Source organism: Balaenoptera physalus (genome assembly GCF_965194825.1).
Source record: "Balaenoptera physalus genome assembly, chromosome: 2".
NCBI lineage: Eukaryota > Metazoa > Chordata > Mammalia > Artiodactyla > Balaenopteridae > Balaenoptera > Balaenoptera physalus.
Window position 1 is genome coordinate 178,901,579 of NC_138883.1, and position 17,061 is coordinate 178,918,639.

The window sequence follows — 17,061 nt, forward strand, 5'->3', positions numbered from 1 at the left end:
TATGGGAAATCTGATATCACAAAAGACTGAAGGTAGAACAACTATGAAATTCTAGGTATCTTCTCTCTACTCAGGCATTTAAAGAGATGCTCAATGTCTGTTTTTCAAAAAAATAGCAAGTTATTTTTCAAAAAAATATATTACATGTGTTGACATGTAGTAGTTTTACAATTTTTAAATTATCTTTCAAATTTATCAGTTTTAATTTTTGATATGGTTACTCACGATGGAGTCCACGTAAACAAAAGCTCTCAATTTTCATGACTATAAGAGGCCCTGAGACTACGAAGCATGGAATGGCCGCTCTATAAGAACGGCACTGAATAGTTACTGAAGCAACCGTCTACTCTTTCAGTTCAAAATCTCTTTTAGAACTTATATCAACGCTGCTTTCCTCTTCTTAAATAAAAAAGCATCCGCCTATTTACTCCCTCCAAAATACAGACTTCCACCACTTCTTCTCAAAGTTAAACTATGGAAAATAAAGTGTTAATCCCGAAATTTAATTATGCACTGTTAATAGTTTATTAAATAACATCAAAGATGGCACTCACTGTAACAAAGAATTTCATGGAGTCCTAAGAGTTCTATGGTTAGGTAGAATATCTTCAGTCAAGACTGGTTACAGAGAATAGATCTGAAGAAGAGCCTCCAACTTAAAACCTCCAGAAGATATTTAATTGATAACAGAAGATATTTAATTCATAACAAGGGGAGCTGGAGTATAAATGCAAAGTAACCTAGGACTGAATTTAAAGCACCTCCAGCAAATCTAAATTGGTAAACGATACTTAAGGGAAGATTCCAATTATAATGTCTTTAAATGGAAATAAATTTCTCTTCCTAAATAAACAGATTCTCTGAATAAAGAGATCTCTTAAAAAAAATCAGGAATATGCGTAACATAATCTAAGGCAGCCTACGTGATGTCTGTCAATCCTACCATGATTTATGTTAGGAAGGAGGCGGCGTTCAACAGGCTACATACTTAAATCCAAGGAGGCCTACATGTGAATATCTTCATACCAAAAAAACAAGGTAATTGCAACTCGACTTCCAACAGTTAACTTGATAAATATAAATCCATACAACCACATATCTGTGTGCGTAACTCCAAATAATACTGCTACTGATTTTCAAAGACAGATTTAAAACTTAAAAAGCACAAAGAGAAAATAAAAACCCACTTCAAAAAAAAAGCTATTCCGTATTTTAACCTGGGTTCAAATAACGTGTTGACCTGGGTTACCTGATATTCTTCTGTTCATCTCTTCTTTCATTATGAAAGTATTAATGAAAGGTGACTTTATGTTTTACTTTACTACTCAAAAACCTTCCATTAAGTGATTTTAGGACAAAGTCAGTTTACAAGTAACCTTCAGAAATGTTCAAAAGCCAGGCTCTCAGGTAACATTAAATTTATAGTTTGTAAAAATGTCATTCCCCCTGGGTACACTATGGTGAAAAAGACCACTACTTGAGGTTAATTATATACCTAGAGTTGAAATCTACAGAAAGGGGAACCCTGATTCTGAAAACACATGACATTTAATCCGTCTTCATTTTCCACTCACACAGTGCAGTCCCCTGACACCCTTTAGAATTTGGATCTTTCAAATTTATCTGATGCCCATTATTTATTCTTTCTGATTTCATTATGTCAATCCATTTCTTGAAAATCAAAATAATCAGAAACTGTTTTCCCTGAACAAGGAATTTTTTCCACCGAAACAATGTCCACATGGCCCGCCTCTGTCCTAATAGCAAATACCAAATCTAAATTGTCAGTAATAAAGGGAACATTAGGTTAGTGCTAGCCTGTTAATTTAAAGGGGCCATTTTTCACAAAAACAGAGACATTCATTGCAAAATCCTGAGTATACGTCTTAGTGAAAATGACTCAGCACAAGTAGTGTGATGAGAACACCTGTGAAGGTTCATCAAGCTGTTGTCTCAGTCTCGATACCACCCTTTCTCTATTCTGTGACGCTAAGGCTGGGATAAAGCCAATTGCATTCTGTTTAGCCAGCTGGCTTCCTCTTAGATTCTGCCAGTACCAGGCATTAAAGGAGGGCTGAAAGGCAGGAGGAAGAAGCCTTGCAGCGCAGCAGGTTCCGGTTTCCAGCTCTCAACCCAGAATCAGAACCAGCTTCATCGTACCTCGCAGAGGTACCGTCACCAACTGTGCAAGGCTCCTCCTCTCAGCAACTGGGTTCTGATAACCCCAACCTCTTCCTTTTGCTCCCAGCCGTCAGGGGTAATCACTACATGTTCCTTTTCCTTTCCTGTATTTGAAAGTCTCTATGCTAAAATAACCGGTATGAGTCCTGTTTTCCTAATTTGACCCTAATATTTAAAACTGCTCTAAAATTTTTATGAAAATCACTGACGTCTCAATTTTCTATGGAAATGTAGTATCTACACTGATTCAACAAGAGACAAATAATAATAAACCCCAAGGGTTTTCAATACCGATTAAGGTATGATGATCACCTGAACAACCAAGGCAATGTCTGCTGGATTCAACCTACACGTCTATAGCCTTCTAGCTGTTCTTCCTATGATGTATTTTCCACCCTGCTATCTGATGTTTTTTAAATTGCAAATATGGTACTTCACTGATTATACCCTTTTAGTAGCTCACCACTGCCTTTGCATATAGTTCATATTCCCTGGAAAGGCAGAGAATGCTTTGTAATCCGGCCCCATTTCTCTCTGTAACCTGAGCCCCTGCCATTCTTCCACACCATCGAAATCCGTGTTCTGCAAACATGTGGTGTTATTTCATATTTCTATGTCTTTGTAGGTGCTGTTCCTTTCCATGCTACATAAATTCCAACCTCTTCCACTGCGTGGGTTACAGTCAGTCTGTTGGCCAGCACACCTTCCTCATCCAGGCTGCAGCCCCCCTCTTGAGGGCTCCCCAGCAACATTAACATGCATCATTTTAATGGTTTACTTTTCAGTCTCCACCATAGGCCCAAAAGTTCCTTTAAGATGGGCTACATTTTCTTAGTTCTATACATCAACAACCTAGCATATGCCTGGGAAATTGAAACCTTATTTTTGAATGACTGTATTAAAACTTTTGTTTGAACCTTGACTCTAAAAAGTTCAACCTGAGTAACAGTTACTTCATTAACAATTACTTCATTTTTAGAAATACCTACAATTCTTCACTGGGTTTCATGCCTTTCAGGAGACGGACCTCTATGTCACTAGTGTCTTGTAGAGTATGTAATACAAGTAGAAACTCAATAAATTTATAGAATTTTTTTTAACAGAAGTTTATAGATTATGAAAAGAAGAAGCTCAAGTTAAGCCACAAGTTTCACAATCTAAAGTTCTTTGTATCTCAAATATCACAATGGTAAATTCTGCTCCATAGAGGAATGCAAACAATATTATTTCTTGGTGAAACAATACCAAGATGGCGTATTTGGACCATGCTCAGTTCGAATAATAAGGCCAGCTCATTAGTTCAAGTGTGTTAAGAAAAGATCAACTTTGATTTAAAAAAAAATTTTTTTGCAACATATTCCAAAAACACAAAATTGGGCACGTTTATATACTTACTGCATCTGAAGTTTTGCTTGGATTATTGCTTGGATTAGAAGAATGTGAATTTGAACTATGAAGAGCACTGTGGTTGTGTGAATTTTCTTGGGGAGAGTAACTGGTCCCTGAAAAAAATAAAAAGCAAAGTGAATTGTAAGTCACATTTGATGTTTACACTGGTTTCTATCAGACTACAGACCACTGTATATCACTAACTCATCATTGCAAAACCTCATTTTTATCATTTCTAGCAACTTGTAGCTTTTTTAAAAATAAAAGTTCTAATAAAGACACAACGTACAGAGAGAAAAAGGCAAAAAAATTCAACTGACAGAGAACTAGAAGTCACAATTATCCAGTACGTTTTTGCAATTATTTTTCAACTTCTTAAACAGTTTCCACACTTGTTCTTTTAAGTTTTGCCACATTTCAACTAAAACAGTATGAAGTTTTCAAAAAGTTAAGTTTCAGGGAAGGTGCCTGATTTCAAGATGATGAAGACAGCATCGTATCTCCTCACAACAGGACTAACGCTTCTTAAAAACTGCTTAAAAGTAACTCATGAGTTTTATGAATAATCTACACATCTCAGAGACCATCAGTGATGACGGTTTCTACTGTCTTAAGAAAAACCAAGATATAAATATCCACACTTGATTAATGATACAAAAAGGTCCACTACAAAAGTCTAATTGTTAGCACTTCAATTTCATTCCATGTATTTATTTTTCAGTATCAAGGTAACATAATTCAACTCCCCACCCCCAAAATTGAGCTGGCAAGTGGTATGGAGGCTACAAGACAATGAACAAAAACTGGAAGTGGGAAGAGCAATTTAGATGGTCCAGTGGTCCTGGAAATTAATTAGCAGTCAGAACCAGAGCTGTTATGAGAAGAAATGAATAAGAATTAACCATTTCAATCAACAGGAACAACTACAGGCCCACCTCTGTTTTATTGGGCTTTGCTTTATTGCTCTTCACAGTTACTGGGTTTTTTAACAAATCGGAGGTCTGTGGCAACCTTACATCTATCGGCGCCGCTTTTCCAACAGCACTGGCTCACCCCGCATCTCTGTGTCGCAGTTTGGTAATTCTTGCGGTATTTCAGGCCTGTTCGTGGGACTCTGTTATAGCGATCCGTGGTGAGTGACCTTTGATATGCTACTCTAACTGTTCTGAAGCACCACCAACCACCCCCACAAGACGGCAGACCTCACTGACGAAGGCTGTTGTGTCCCGACGGCCCCCGCCTGCCCCGCCTCGGGCCACGCTCTTCCCTGAGACACAGCAATGCTGAAATGAGGCCAGTTAATAACCCTGCAGTGGCCTCTCAGTGCTCAGTGACACGAAGAGTCACACGTCTCTCACTCTGAATGAACAGCCAGACATGGTGAAGCTCAGTGAGGAAGGCAGGTCTAAAGCCAAGACGGGAAGCAAGCTGGGCCTCTTGCACCAAACAGTTGGCCAAGTTGTGAATGCGAGGGAAAAGTTCTTGAAGGAGAATTAAAAGTGCTGCTCCAGTGAACACACGGAAGAAAGCGCAACAGCCTTACTGCTGATGTGGAGAAAGTTTTAGTGAGCTGGACAGAAGATCAAACCAGCCACGACATGCCCCTACGCCAAAACCTAGTCCAGAGCAAGGCCCCAACTCCCTTCAACTCTATGACGGCTGAGAGAGGTGAGGAAGCTGCAGAGAAGACTCTGAAGCTAGCAGAGGTTGGCTCATGAGGCTGAAGGAAAGAAACCGTCTCCGTAACATCAAAGTGCAAGGTGAAGCCGCAAGTGCTGATGTAGAAGCTGCAGCAAGTCACCCAGGAGATCTAGCTAAGATCATTCATGAAGGTACCTACACTCAACAGATTTCCAATGTAGACTGAAAGAGCCTTCTGTTACTTTCATAGAGAGAAGTCAATGGCTGGCATCAAAGCTTCAAAGCACAGGCTGTCTCTCTCAGGGGCTAAGGCAGCTGGTGACTTGAAGTTGAAGCCAATGCTCATTTACCATCTGAAAATCCCAGGGCCCTTAAGAACTCTATGCTAAATCTACTCTGCCTGCGCTCTGTAAATGGAACAGCAAAGCCTGGATCACAGCACATCAGTTTATATAACATGGTTTACTGAATATTTTCAGCCCACTGCTGAGACCTACTGCTAAGAAAAAAAGATGCCTTTCAAAATATTACAGCTCACTGACAAGGCATCTGGTCACCCAAGAACTCTGATGGAGATGGACAAGATTCGTGTTGTTTCCATGCCTGTTAACTCAACATCTATTCTGCAGCCCATGGATCAAGGCTCATTTCAACTTCCTGTTCTTTTTTGAGAAATACATTTCGTAAGGCTATAGTTGCCACCGACAGTGAGTCTTCTGACTGATCTAGGTAAAGTGAATTGAAAAACCTCTGGAAAGGATTCACCATTGTAGATGCCATGAAGAACATTCATGATTCACGGTAAGAGGTCAAAATATCAACATTCACAGGAGTTTGGAAGAAGCTGATTCCAACCCTCACGGATGACTTTGAGGGGTTCAAGACTTCGATGGAGGAAGGAACTGCAGACGTGGTGGAAACAGCAAGAGAACTAGAAGTGGAGGTGAAGATGTGACTGAATTGCTGCAATCTCATGATAAAACCTGAATGGATAAGGAATTGCTTCTCATGAATAAGCAAAGAAAGTGGTTTCTTGAGAGGGAATCTACTCCTGGTGAAGATGCTGTGAAGATTGTTTGAAATGACAGCAAAGGATTTAGAATATTCAGTAGACTTAGTTGATAAAGCAGCAGCAGGGTTTGAGATCATGGATTCCAATTTTCAGAAACAGGGTTTCTTTTTTGTTTTAACATCTTTATGGGAGTATAACTGCTGTACAATGGTGTGTTAGTTGCTGCTGTATAACAAAGTGAATCAGCTATACGTATACATATATCCCCATATCCCCTCCCTCTTGCGTCTCCCTCCCACCCTCCCTATCCCACCCCTCTAGGTGGTCACAAAGCACCGAGCTGATCTCCCTGTGCTACGCGGCTGCTTCCCACTAGCTATCTATTTTACATTTGGTAGTGTATACATGTCCATGCCACTCTCTCACTTTGTCCCAGCTTACCCTTCCCCCTCCCTGTGTCCTCAAGTCCATTCTCTACATCTGCATCTTTATTCCTGTCCTGCCCCTAGGTTCGTCAGAACTTTTTTTTTTTTTTTTAAGATTCCATATATATGTGTTAGCATACAGTATTTGTTTTTCTCTTTCTGACTTACTTCCCTCTGTAGGACAGACTCTAGGTCCATCCACCTCACTACAAATAACTCAATTTCGTTTCTTTTTATGGCTGAGTAATATTCCATTGTATACATGTGCCACATCTTCTTTATCCATTCATCTGTCGGTGGACACGTAGGTTGCTTCCATGTCCTGGCTATTGTAAATAGTGCTGCAATGAACATTGTGGTACATGACTCTTTTTTAGTTTCTTAATGAACCTCCATACTGTTCTCCATAGTGGATGTATCAATTTACATTCCCACCAACAGTGCAAGAGGGTTCCCTTTTCTCCACGCCCTCTCCAGCATTTATTGTTTGTAGACTTTTTGATGATGGCCATTCTGACCGGTGTGAGGTGATACCTCATTGTAGTTTTGATTTGCATTTCTCTAATGATTAGTGATGTTGAGCATTCTGTCATGTGTTTGTGGGCAATCTGTATATCTTCTTTGGAGAAATGTCTATTAAGGTCTTCTGCCAAGGGCTTTTTGAATAGGGACTAGATTTCACATTCTATGAAACAGATTTATCTAGATCACTTAGCAAAACTAACAACTGTAACTTAAAAAAAGAAATGAGGAGGAAAAGGAATTTAGAAGTGGATCAAGAAGTCTCTTCCATTAAAAAGATGGGGGCTTCCCTGGTGGCACCGTGGTTAAGAATCCGCCTGCCAATGCAGGGGACACGGGTTCGATCCCTGGTCCAGGAGGATCCCACATGCCGCGGAGCAACTAAGCCCATGCACCACAACTACTGAGCCTGCGTGCCGCAGCTACTGAAGCCCACGCACCTAGAGCTCTTGCTCTGCAATGAGAAGCCCACGCACCGCAACAAAGAGTAGCCCCTGCTCTCCACCAACTAGAGAAAGCCCGCGCGCAGCAACGAAGACCCAACACAGCCAAAAATAAATAAATTAAATAAATAAATTAAAAAAAAAAAACATGAAAGTTAGGGGATGCACACAGAATATAATAAACAAGCACTACGAGCTCAGAATGAAGTAACGGCATGGCAAGAGAAAAGGCAATGACCGAGATTTAATCTTGGATAGGACCCAGCTTACTGGGGAAACTAGAAGCAGATTCAGACCCAAAAAAGCGAGTGATGTGACAAAAGACAAAAGGGGATTAAGTGCCCAACAAAATGTAGGTGACAAAAGAGAGGAAATTTCCCAGCAAGACCGCTGCTTGAGATGCCTGACGGTTTCTTCATCTACTTACTTTTAAATTTATCTTGCTGGATGGTATGTATTTATGTAAAACACCCTAAACTTTTTTTTTAATATAGTAGTCAATGAATTCTTCAATAAACACTTCAAGAATGAACACGACTGAAAGAAGAAATCAGTCAAGAATAAGCTCAAGCATACAGGAAAGTTAACACGGAACCTGAGACTGCAGTCCTTAGAAAAGCCTGCTTGCGGAGTTGGCCCTTGGCTGGCACAGTGACTCTTCAGGAGGACTGACTGCCACAACAGTAACTGGCAAGAGTGGCTGCCTGTGGCTAAGCTGCTGTGCAGACAATACGGTTTAGGCTGAACACCTGCTTTCCTACTGGGGAGCCAGACTTTTGGTACAAACTAGGCAGAGATGCCTACCTAAGAACCCAAATCCAATAAAAACCTTGGGTACTAAATCTCTAATAAGCTTCCCTGGTAGACAACATTTCACCAGTGTTGTCCCAATTCGTTGCTGGAGGAATGAAGCGTCTGCTGTGCGACTCCACTGGGGCAAGATTCTTAGCAGCTTGCACCTGGTGTCTTCCAGGTTTTGCCCCAGATGCCTTTTCCCTTTGCCGACTACATTTCGTATTCTTTCATGGTTCGTAAGTCATAGCCATGGTAATCAAGGTCCTATGACTCCTCTTAAGAGGATCACCAAACCTGGGGGGCGGTATGAGGACCCCAAACACATTCAGTTACAAAGAAAAATCAATACTCCAAATTAGACTTTAAAGAAAATCTCTGCTCTATGCCAAAATCTGCACTTTTCAGATGTAACTCATGAATTTTTTTTTCCAAAAAAATCAAGCTTTACAGCTGCATGCAAATAAAAAAGGAACAGTAATATGGGCTACTACAACACCATACTTGTACACTACGAGTTGAGATTTCAGAAACAGGAGCTTTTTGAATGGGGCCTAGACTCCACATTCTACGAAACAGATTTATCTAGAACACTTGGCAAAACTAACAACTGTTAACTTCAGAAAGTGAGGAGGACTTCCTTCCCTGGCAGTCCAGTCGTTAGGACTCTGCGCCTTCACTGCTGAAGGCACGGGTTCTACCCCTGCTCAGGGAACTGAGATCCCACAAGCCACGAGGTGTGGCGAAAAAGAAGGGAAAAAAAAAAAGTGAGGAGCAAAAGTAAGATACAGATATTTTACTGAAAGACTAGGAGTAAACTCACATTCTTAAGAATCCAAACTAAGTAAAAGATTTTATAGGAAGCATGATGAAGCAGGCAACAGAGCTTTAGATCAGGGCCCAAAGGATGCACTTCAGAACTGAAGGAGGGCAGCTTTGCCTCTGAGTATCAGGACTATGATAAGCTGAACAAAGGTAACTGTCCATTTAAAAAGCTACAGTTTATATTATCTTCCAAAGCACTGGGGGGGAAGGGAGGCATTAAAAGCACTGAGGCTTTTAATTTCTCCATGTAGTTCTTTCCAAAATGAAGTAACATGCAAGCAGGAAAACAAGGTCAGAGCAATGATGATGGTTATGATTTTGTACAGCCATACCTTTAAAGTGCTACAAAACAGTATTTCTTTGAAAACTCCTATTTTATCTTAAAAACTCACATAAATTTTTATATCTTATTCCATGATGGATGGATTTGTATGTTTCAGGATAAGAACAGAAGTGTTTTTTTTTTTAAAGTAGTAGTAGTAGTAGTAGTAGTAGTAGTAGTAGCAGTAGTAGTAGAATGTAGAGTCTAAAGCTGAGAGAAAGAGTAAGTGATTTGAGGATGGTAACATATCCAAAGAAAAGTAGAGCCATACATAAAACTTGACCTCAGATTTTCAATGCTAAATCCAGAGATTTACATACATATATGCTGGTGAGAGATCACCTCGTAGATGCTGTTTGGCCCAACAAAGTAATGGAAGCAAAAACTGATTATATATGTCTGGTGCCCTTTATGCTTTCTTTACATTACCAAGAAAAAGGCCTGCTACTTTAAAGAAACAGAAATTATCTCCTTGAGAAAAGTAGAATTTGTGGATAAGTGGGATAAAATTGGTTTTAAGTAATACACATTTAAACCAACCTTAAAAAATTAAAGTTAAGACTGATGAAGCAAGTATTCAAGACTTCTCAGAAAGGGATACTACTGAGAATTACTTGGGGTCTTGCTTTTGGGAGGGGGCAAAAGGCGGGGGGGTGGGGCGGGGGGCGGTTTATGTTTATCCTTGCAACTTGATCAACCTACAGGAGTGGGCAAAGTTCTCCCGTCTGGAGCTCCAACCCAAGGCAGACATGAAAAGAAGACGTGGCAACATGACTGGATGCTAGTACCAGACTAGAACACAAGGATCGGCAAGCTACAACCTGCTGGGTGTGCGGTGCAGCTGGCCATTTACGTACTGTCTACAGCCACTGCTGCTCTTTTCATCGTGGCAGTGAGGATGCAGACTGGAAGACTAGAATTTTCACTATCCGGCCCTTTAAGAAAAAGTGTGCTGACTCCTGGACTGGACAGTATTCATCTAAGACAGAGAGAGTTAACATAACAATGTACGATGCTGACTTCTTCCCTGACAGAATCTTCACTACTTCAAAGGCAGAATAAGCCCTCCTACTTGTCATCCTCTGAACTTCAGAAGGTAGATCTTAAGGGTGAGAAGGATATAACCTACAGTCTGAGAAAGATGGAGCCCTAAGAGAGCACTACGGGAAATGGACCCAAAAAATGTAGCAAAACTCACCTAACTCAGCAAGAAATGGGTGTTAAGCAATTAGATTGCCCTGGCATTTAGAATAAGGGAACTCGGACATTAGGTGGCAAGTGGGAAGTATATACAATTCTATATAAACAAACAAGGCTGGGAAATGCAACCAGCTTTTCTAAAGGTGAAACTAGTTTCCACTCTACTCAGGGGTAAAATACTATGTATGGCATTTGTGTCCTTATTCAGAACAAGACAACCACTAGAATTCTCTACTACATCCTCAGACTTAGAAATTAAGTCTTAATGCCTTCTCCAAGAAACTGGAAACAACACGTAAGGTACACCTATAATGATAATGAAAGATTCCAAGTACATCCACCACCCCGAACTGCTATTCAAACTAACACAAGCAGATGATAGGCATGACTGAGCAAGGTTCAGCAGTGGACCTCAAACTTCAGTCTATTAAAAACTGTCGCATTCAAAGCTGAATTTCACAGGGACTGTGACTCACGTGGCATGAGACGGGACGCGCAGACGCGAACTGTTAATAGGCACCCCCCTGTCAAGCTGGCCCTGGGGGTCCGTACCCAGACTGCGCTTCATTCCAAGTGGCCTCCTCTCAGCCCTTCAAACCGGAGACCACAAGTGTGTAAAAACAAAGGGGCTTCACAAAGGAAGTCATGTATCTGTAATGGCTATTTCTGCTGTAACATAGTAAATGTTTTCCTGAAAAACCTTAGACTCTGCAAAACTGCACGCTAAAAGTTTTATGGGAAAAATAGGGTAGGAGCAAATCACTCAAAACTATGCAACTTTACCACAGCCAGAGCACTAACAAAAACCTGAACAGCACAGGCAAGCAGCTCAGCATGGCTGCAGATTGCTTCAGGGGATATTAAATTGCTGGGGTTGAGAACATGGAAATGAAATTCTGAGCATTGAGGCTACAATCCAAATGGACAGAGAAGAAAAGTGCAACTTGCCACAGAGGGGGAGCCATGCAAGGCAAGGGGAGCAGACTTGAAATGTTCTTTAGGGGTCCTGCCTGTACAGCTAGTTGAGGGCTTTTTCTTTCTATTTGAAGGTTATAACCTTACTCCTACTATCTTGATTTGCACTGCCTAGAAAAAAAAAAAAATTTCATGTATGAACCAACACACAACTTCAGTTTATACTGATGCCATTTACCAATTGCATATGAGCTAACTGGTGGTGAAAAGCAAAAGTTGTAGCTAACCAGACTTTCTCCTGGGGAGAGGGGAAACAGATAAGATGACGTGTCAACAATGGGCTGGCACCTGACAGTCCCCTGTAGTTGAGTTACTCCCTACAGATCTGCAGTACCCAAATGACAGCCACTAGCCTACATATAGCTAGTGAGCACATGACGTGCAGCTCCTCTAAACTGAGATGTGCCATGTGTAAAATACACACTGGATTCAGAGACTCAGTACAAAAGAAGTGTAAAATAGCACATTAATACTTTTATACTATGTAATATATTGAGTTAAACAGTATATTAGTAAAATTAATTCCAGACATTGGCTACTAGAAAATTTAAAATCGCATACGGGGCTTGCTGGCCAGCACTGCTCTAGATGAAGACGCCCGCTGACCGCTGACACTCAGTGAGGGGCCAGGGATGACGACTGTGCATAGGGCGTTTCTCAAAGAACTGCCGCGTATCTGAAAAATCAGCTTCTAGTTAGCGGAGACTAGAGCCTGATACTGCTTAATACAACCTGCTGAATTTTCTAGGAATGTAACTGTTGCCCAAATTGTATTATACTTAGTTTTGTTTTGAACTTTTACCAAGATGTTCACCACTTAGAAAAATCTCATCACCAATAATGCCATACAATACACCTGCACTTGTATTTATTACACAGAAATGGTATCAAGGAGACACCCTTGTTAAGAGAGTTAGGACCAAAAATAATTAAACTAGTAGAGACAAATGAAAGATAACAGCTCTCAATGACTTTCATTAATAAAGACTATTTTAAAAATAGTACTGCTGGGCTTCCCTGGTGGCACAGTGGTTAAGAATCCTCCTGCCAATGCAGGGGGCATGGGTTCGAGCCCTGGTCCAGGAAGATCCCACATGCTGTGGAGCAACTAAGCTCATGCGCCACAACTACTGAGCCTGTGCTCTAGAGCCCGCAAGCCACAACTACTGAGCCCACGTGCCTAGAGCCCGTGCTCCGCAACAAGAGAAGCCACCACAATGAGAAGCCCACGCACCTCAACAAGGAGTAGCTCACCGCAGCAACGAAGACCCAACGCAGCCAAAAATAAATAAAATAAATAAATTAAAAAAAAAATAGTACTGCTGTCCTGTATGTTTATCCCAAATGAATATGCTAAATATTTTCAACACAGTGATACAAACTACTTTGTGAAAATTACATTTAACATTATTTCCTTTGAAGCTGCCCTTATCTTTCCTACTCTTACATGTGCAGGTAGCATATATTATTCATGCTTGTCTACAGGCTAGAAACGGGGAATTTACAAAATACTTGAGAAGGTGTACATGCAACAAAGAAAACTGAGTTGGCTCCCTTCCTCACATCATACACAAATATTCAAAATGAATCACAGAAATTAATGTAAGAGCAAAGACTGTAAAACTCTTAAAATACAGGCGTAAAATACTGCCAAAAAAACAAATGAAAAAGAAAAACAAATTAGACTTTGTCAAAATTAACAAGCCTGTGCTTCAAACTCTGTGTCAATAAGAAGACAATCCACAGAATGGGAGAACACATTTGCAAATCTTATGCAAAGGACTTTTATCTGGTTCTACCAGTAGGAACTCTCACAACTCAATAAAAAAGAAAAACCAGACTTTAGAAGAGTGAAACAGGCTTTCTTGGTGGTCCAGTGGGTAAGACTTTGCGCTTCCACCTGCAGGGAGCGCAGGTTCGGATCCCTGGTCAGGGAAGTTCCGCATGCCACATGGTGCCGCCAAAAAAAAGAGTGAAACATCCCAAATTTCCCCAAAGATGTACAAATGGCCAAAAGGCACATGGAAAGATGCTCAACAACATTAGCCGTTGGGGAAATGCAAATTAAACCTGCAATGAGATAAAACTTCACATCCATCAGGATAGCTACCATCAAAAAGACAGACTTAACAAGTGTTGATGAGGATGTAGAGCAACTGGAACCCTCCTACACACTGCTGCTGTGAATCTAAGCACTCAGCTGCTTTGGAAAACAGTCTGGCAGTTCCTGAAAAAGTTATACATAGAGTTATCATATAACCCAGCAATTCTACCTCTAGGTACATGTCCAAGAGAAATGAAAGCATGTGTCCACAAATGTTCACTGCACACTATTCGGAACAGCCAAGACACGGAAACAAACCAAATGTCCCACAAATGATTAACAAATGAATAAAACATGGTATATCTATACTATGGAGTATTATTCAACAAAAAGGAACAAGTATTGCTACATGTTATAACATGATGAACTTTGAAAATAGTATGCTAAGTGAAATAAGCCAGTAACAAGACTACAACATACTGTAGGATCTCACTTATATAAAACGTCCTTCATAGGCCAACTATAGAGACAGAAAGGAGATGAATGGTTGCCTAGGGCTGCGGGCACAGGGGAGCGGGGGAACAGTAAGAGCTACAGGGTTTCTTTTTGGATGACAAGAACATTCTAAAACTGGCTGTGGTGACGGCTGCACAACTGTAACTGGGTGAACTGTACAGGAGGTGAATTACACATCAATAAAAGTGTTACCAAAAAAAAAAAGTCTACCATACCTTACCTGTGACTTTTACTTGTCTAGCTTAGACAGAAGTCTGTCATCATTTCTCAAACTCTAATCCTATGAGATGCTTTGAATAAACAATCTTGCATGGTCATGTGAACCTGGAAAAAGCTGTATATGATACTGTCTTACGGAAAACTTAAATGTGCTTTAAAGGCTGAGAATTATCGTTAGTGAATAAACTTTAACCTGGGGGAGGGGGGAGGGAATTAAGTACGTGATACAACATGGACAAACCTCAAAAACACCATGCTAGGTGAAAAAAGCCAATCACAAAAGACCACACAGAATCATTTCTATGAAATGCCCATAACAGGACAATCTATCAAGACAGAAAGTAGATCAGTGGTCTGGGAGCAGGCAGGGAAGGGAAGAAAATGGAGAATGACTGCTAATAGGTATGGGAGGTTTTTTTCGGGGGGGGGTGGGGGGGTGGAGGGGTGGCGGGGATTAATTGCATGGTATGTGAATTATATCTCAATTTTTAAAAATAACATTTAAAATATATATATATATTTTTTTACAGGAGGGGGAGGTTGGGGCTAACCAAGTTGAGAACCACTCATTCAGTGAAGAGTACTCAATCAGGCCACAATCAGGCAACCTGGGCTTCAGTCAAGACTTTGTCTCTACTTTACTGAAAAATGAAGAGGTCATGGAACTTCTACAGTTACCTCCACCTGCCAAATAAGGTGCTGGTCTACAGTGTGCAGGGCTGCAAAAGAGTCACAACTAGATCTGAAATGCCACCTTATGAACGTCAGCGGCCTCTCCTGACCTCCGCCACCTGACTTTTCACTATGGGATGATGAAGACTTTAGAGGGAGATTTTTATCCTCCTTTCTGTTAGCTCTTCACGAGGGCTGTGTGAACAAAGTAACCGTAAAAGCCTACAGCCTTCAAACTGCCTGTGCCCTCAAGATTCAGCGCCTTACACTCCTACTTGCCTAAAAACATTACCAACACATGACTCTCAACTCTGCAGTGGCCTCCGGCGCGTGGTTTGCGAACACGCAGAGCAAACAGGCAGTGAGCGCCACGTGCCTATGCAGACTTAACCCTGGCCTCACCATCTCCTCCTCCTTACTGACGCCAGCAGAGATTCGCCGGGTTCACCGTAATATTCTAACTGCTCTCCCACTATCGTGCTTATCTCCATTTCAAAACACTCGCTACAGAACAAAGTAATCTTTTAAACATGTATCTCAGATCATGACATGTGTTTTGAATTTTAATGAGTACAGAAGGAAGCCATTCACTACACTTTGGCTACACTGGCCTCTTTCAGTTCTTTGAATATATGCCCAGTTCTTCCCTACCCTAGATCCTTCATACATTCTACCCCCTCACCGCTTATCTCCCACTCTTTGTCTGCTTATTTCTTCAGGTCATCCTTCAAGTTTCATCTTAAATGCCAAATCCTTAGAAAAGCCCTCCCTGATCCCTCAATCTAAAAACAAGCCCCCATCACAGCACACAACTGTCCTTAACAGTTATTTTTATGCAATGTAATTAAGACTACATCTCACATTGCTCCCTATGTTTTCTTGTTTTTAAATTAGCTGACTGGCTAGCCTAAGGACAGAATGCATTCCTTTGAGAGAAAAATATAAGTTAGTATGGAAAACAACACGCATTTTCAGTTAATTTATGAAATTATCATAAGATTCTAAAAGGGAGAGTAGGAAACAATGCAACTGAAAAACTAAGTATCCTCCCAAGCTGATGCCTTTAGAGACAGAAAGAGAGGCAGGTGCTGGCATGCCTAAAGGTCTCTCTCCAAGTATTTTCACCTCCTGACTCTTATCAACTGAGCAAGAAGTGGCAGAGTTTAACTTTGGAAGCCTCATGGTAACCGCTCAATCTATGAAAGGATGAAAAATGACCAAAGGAATCTTCAAGTATGTGCCATGTCCTAAATGTTTCATACACTTAAAACTCTCAGTTACACTAAGATAGTAACAGAAACTATACAGATCTAAGAGATTTAACTGGGTACAATGAAATAGAGAATAAACTTCAGTCACGGGAAACAATATGAGCAACTGGCATAAAAAGAGGTAAACACAGAATGGCAAGGGTTCAGAGGGCAATGAGTAAAACTAGTTTGACAGGAACACGAGGTTCCCAAATGAGATAAAAGGGAATAAAGCTAAGTTAAGCTAAAGACATCAAGGGCCTTGGAAATCAAACTAAGGGGAAAAAAAAAAGAAAACAAACAGATTTTTATCTTCTGGACAAAGGATTGTCAAAATAAATAATTTAAAACCTATTTTTTGCTTTTGAGGTTCTTTTTTTTTTTTTGGTGCTTTTGAACAAGTACTAGGTGCACCATGAAAAAGCAGATTACAAGCAGGCATCTTTAAGGATAACATAAAAGACTAAAGAAGAGGTTTAAGAGAATTCTTTCTAGAGAAATGGTTATCTACTATTCTCCCCCCACCTTCAAGCCACAAAATTTCCTGCTTACATGGCTGGCTGCTCATCCTTCAGCTGCCCCTAAAAGAGCCCTTCTGCGACCACCTCCTACACCTGTCTCCCTCTCTCCTGC

At 40.7% G+C, this 17,061-nt stretch overlaps 1 protein-coding gene across 12 annotated transcripts in view; it reads right to left on the minus strand.

Moving 5' to 3' along the window:
• The window catches only part of WAC (WW domain containing adaptor with coiled-coil), an 81,786-nt gene that overhangs the window by 31,650 nt on the left and 33,075 nt on the right, over window positions 1-17,061 (minus strand). For all 12 annotated transcript variants that reach the window (XM_082448951.1, XM_082448948.1, XM_082448944.1 and 9 more), the window contains one exon: window positions 3,577-3,683. In XM_082448951.1, coding sequence (XP_082305077.1) covers window positions 3,577-3,683 — 107 coding nt within the window. The remainder of the gene's footprint in view (window positions 1-3,576; window positions 3,684-17,061) is intronic.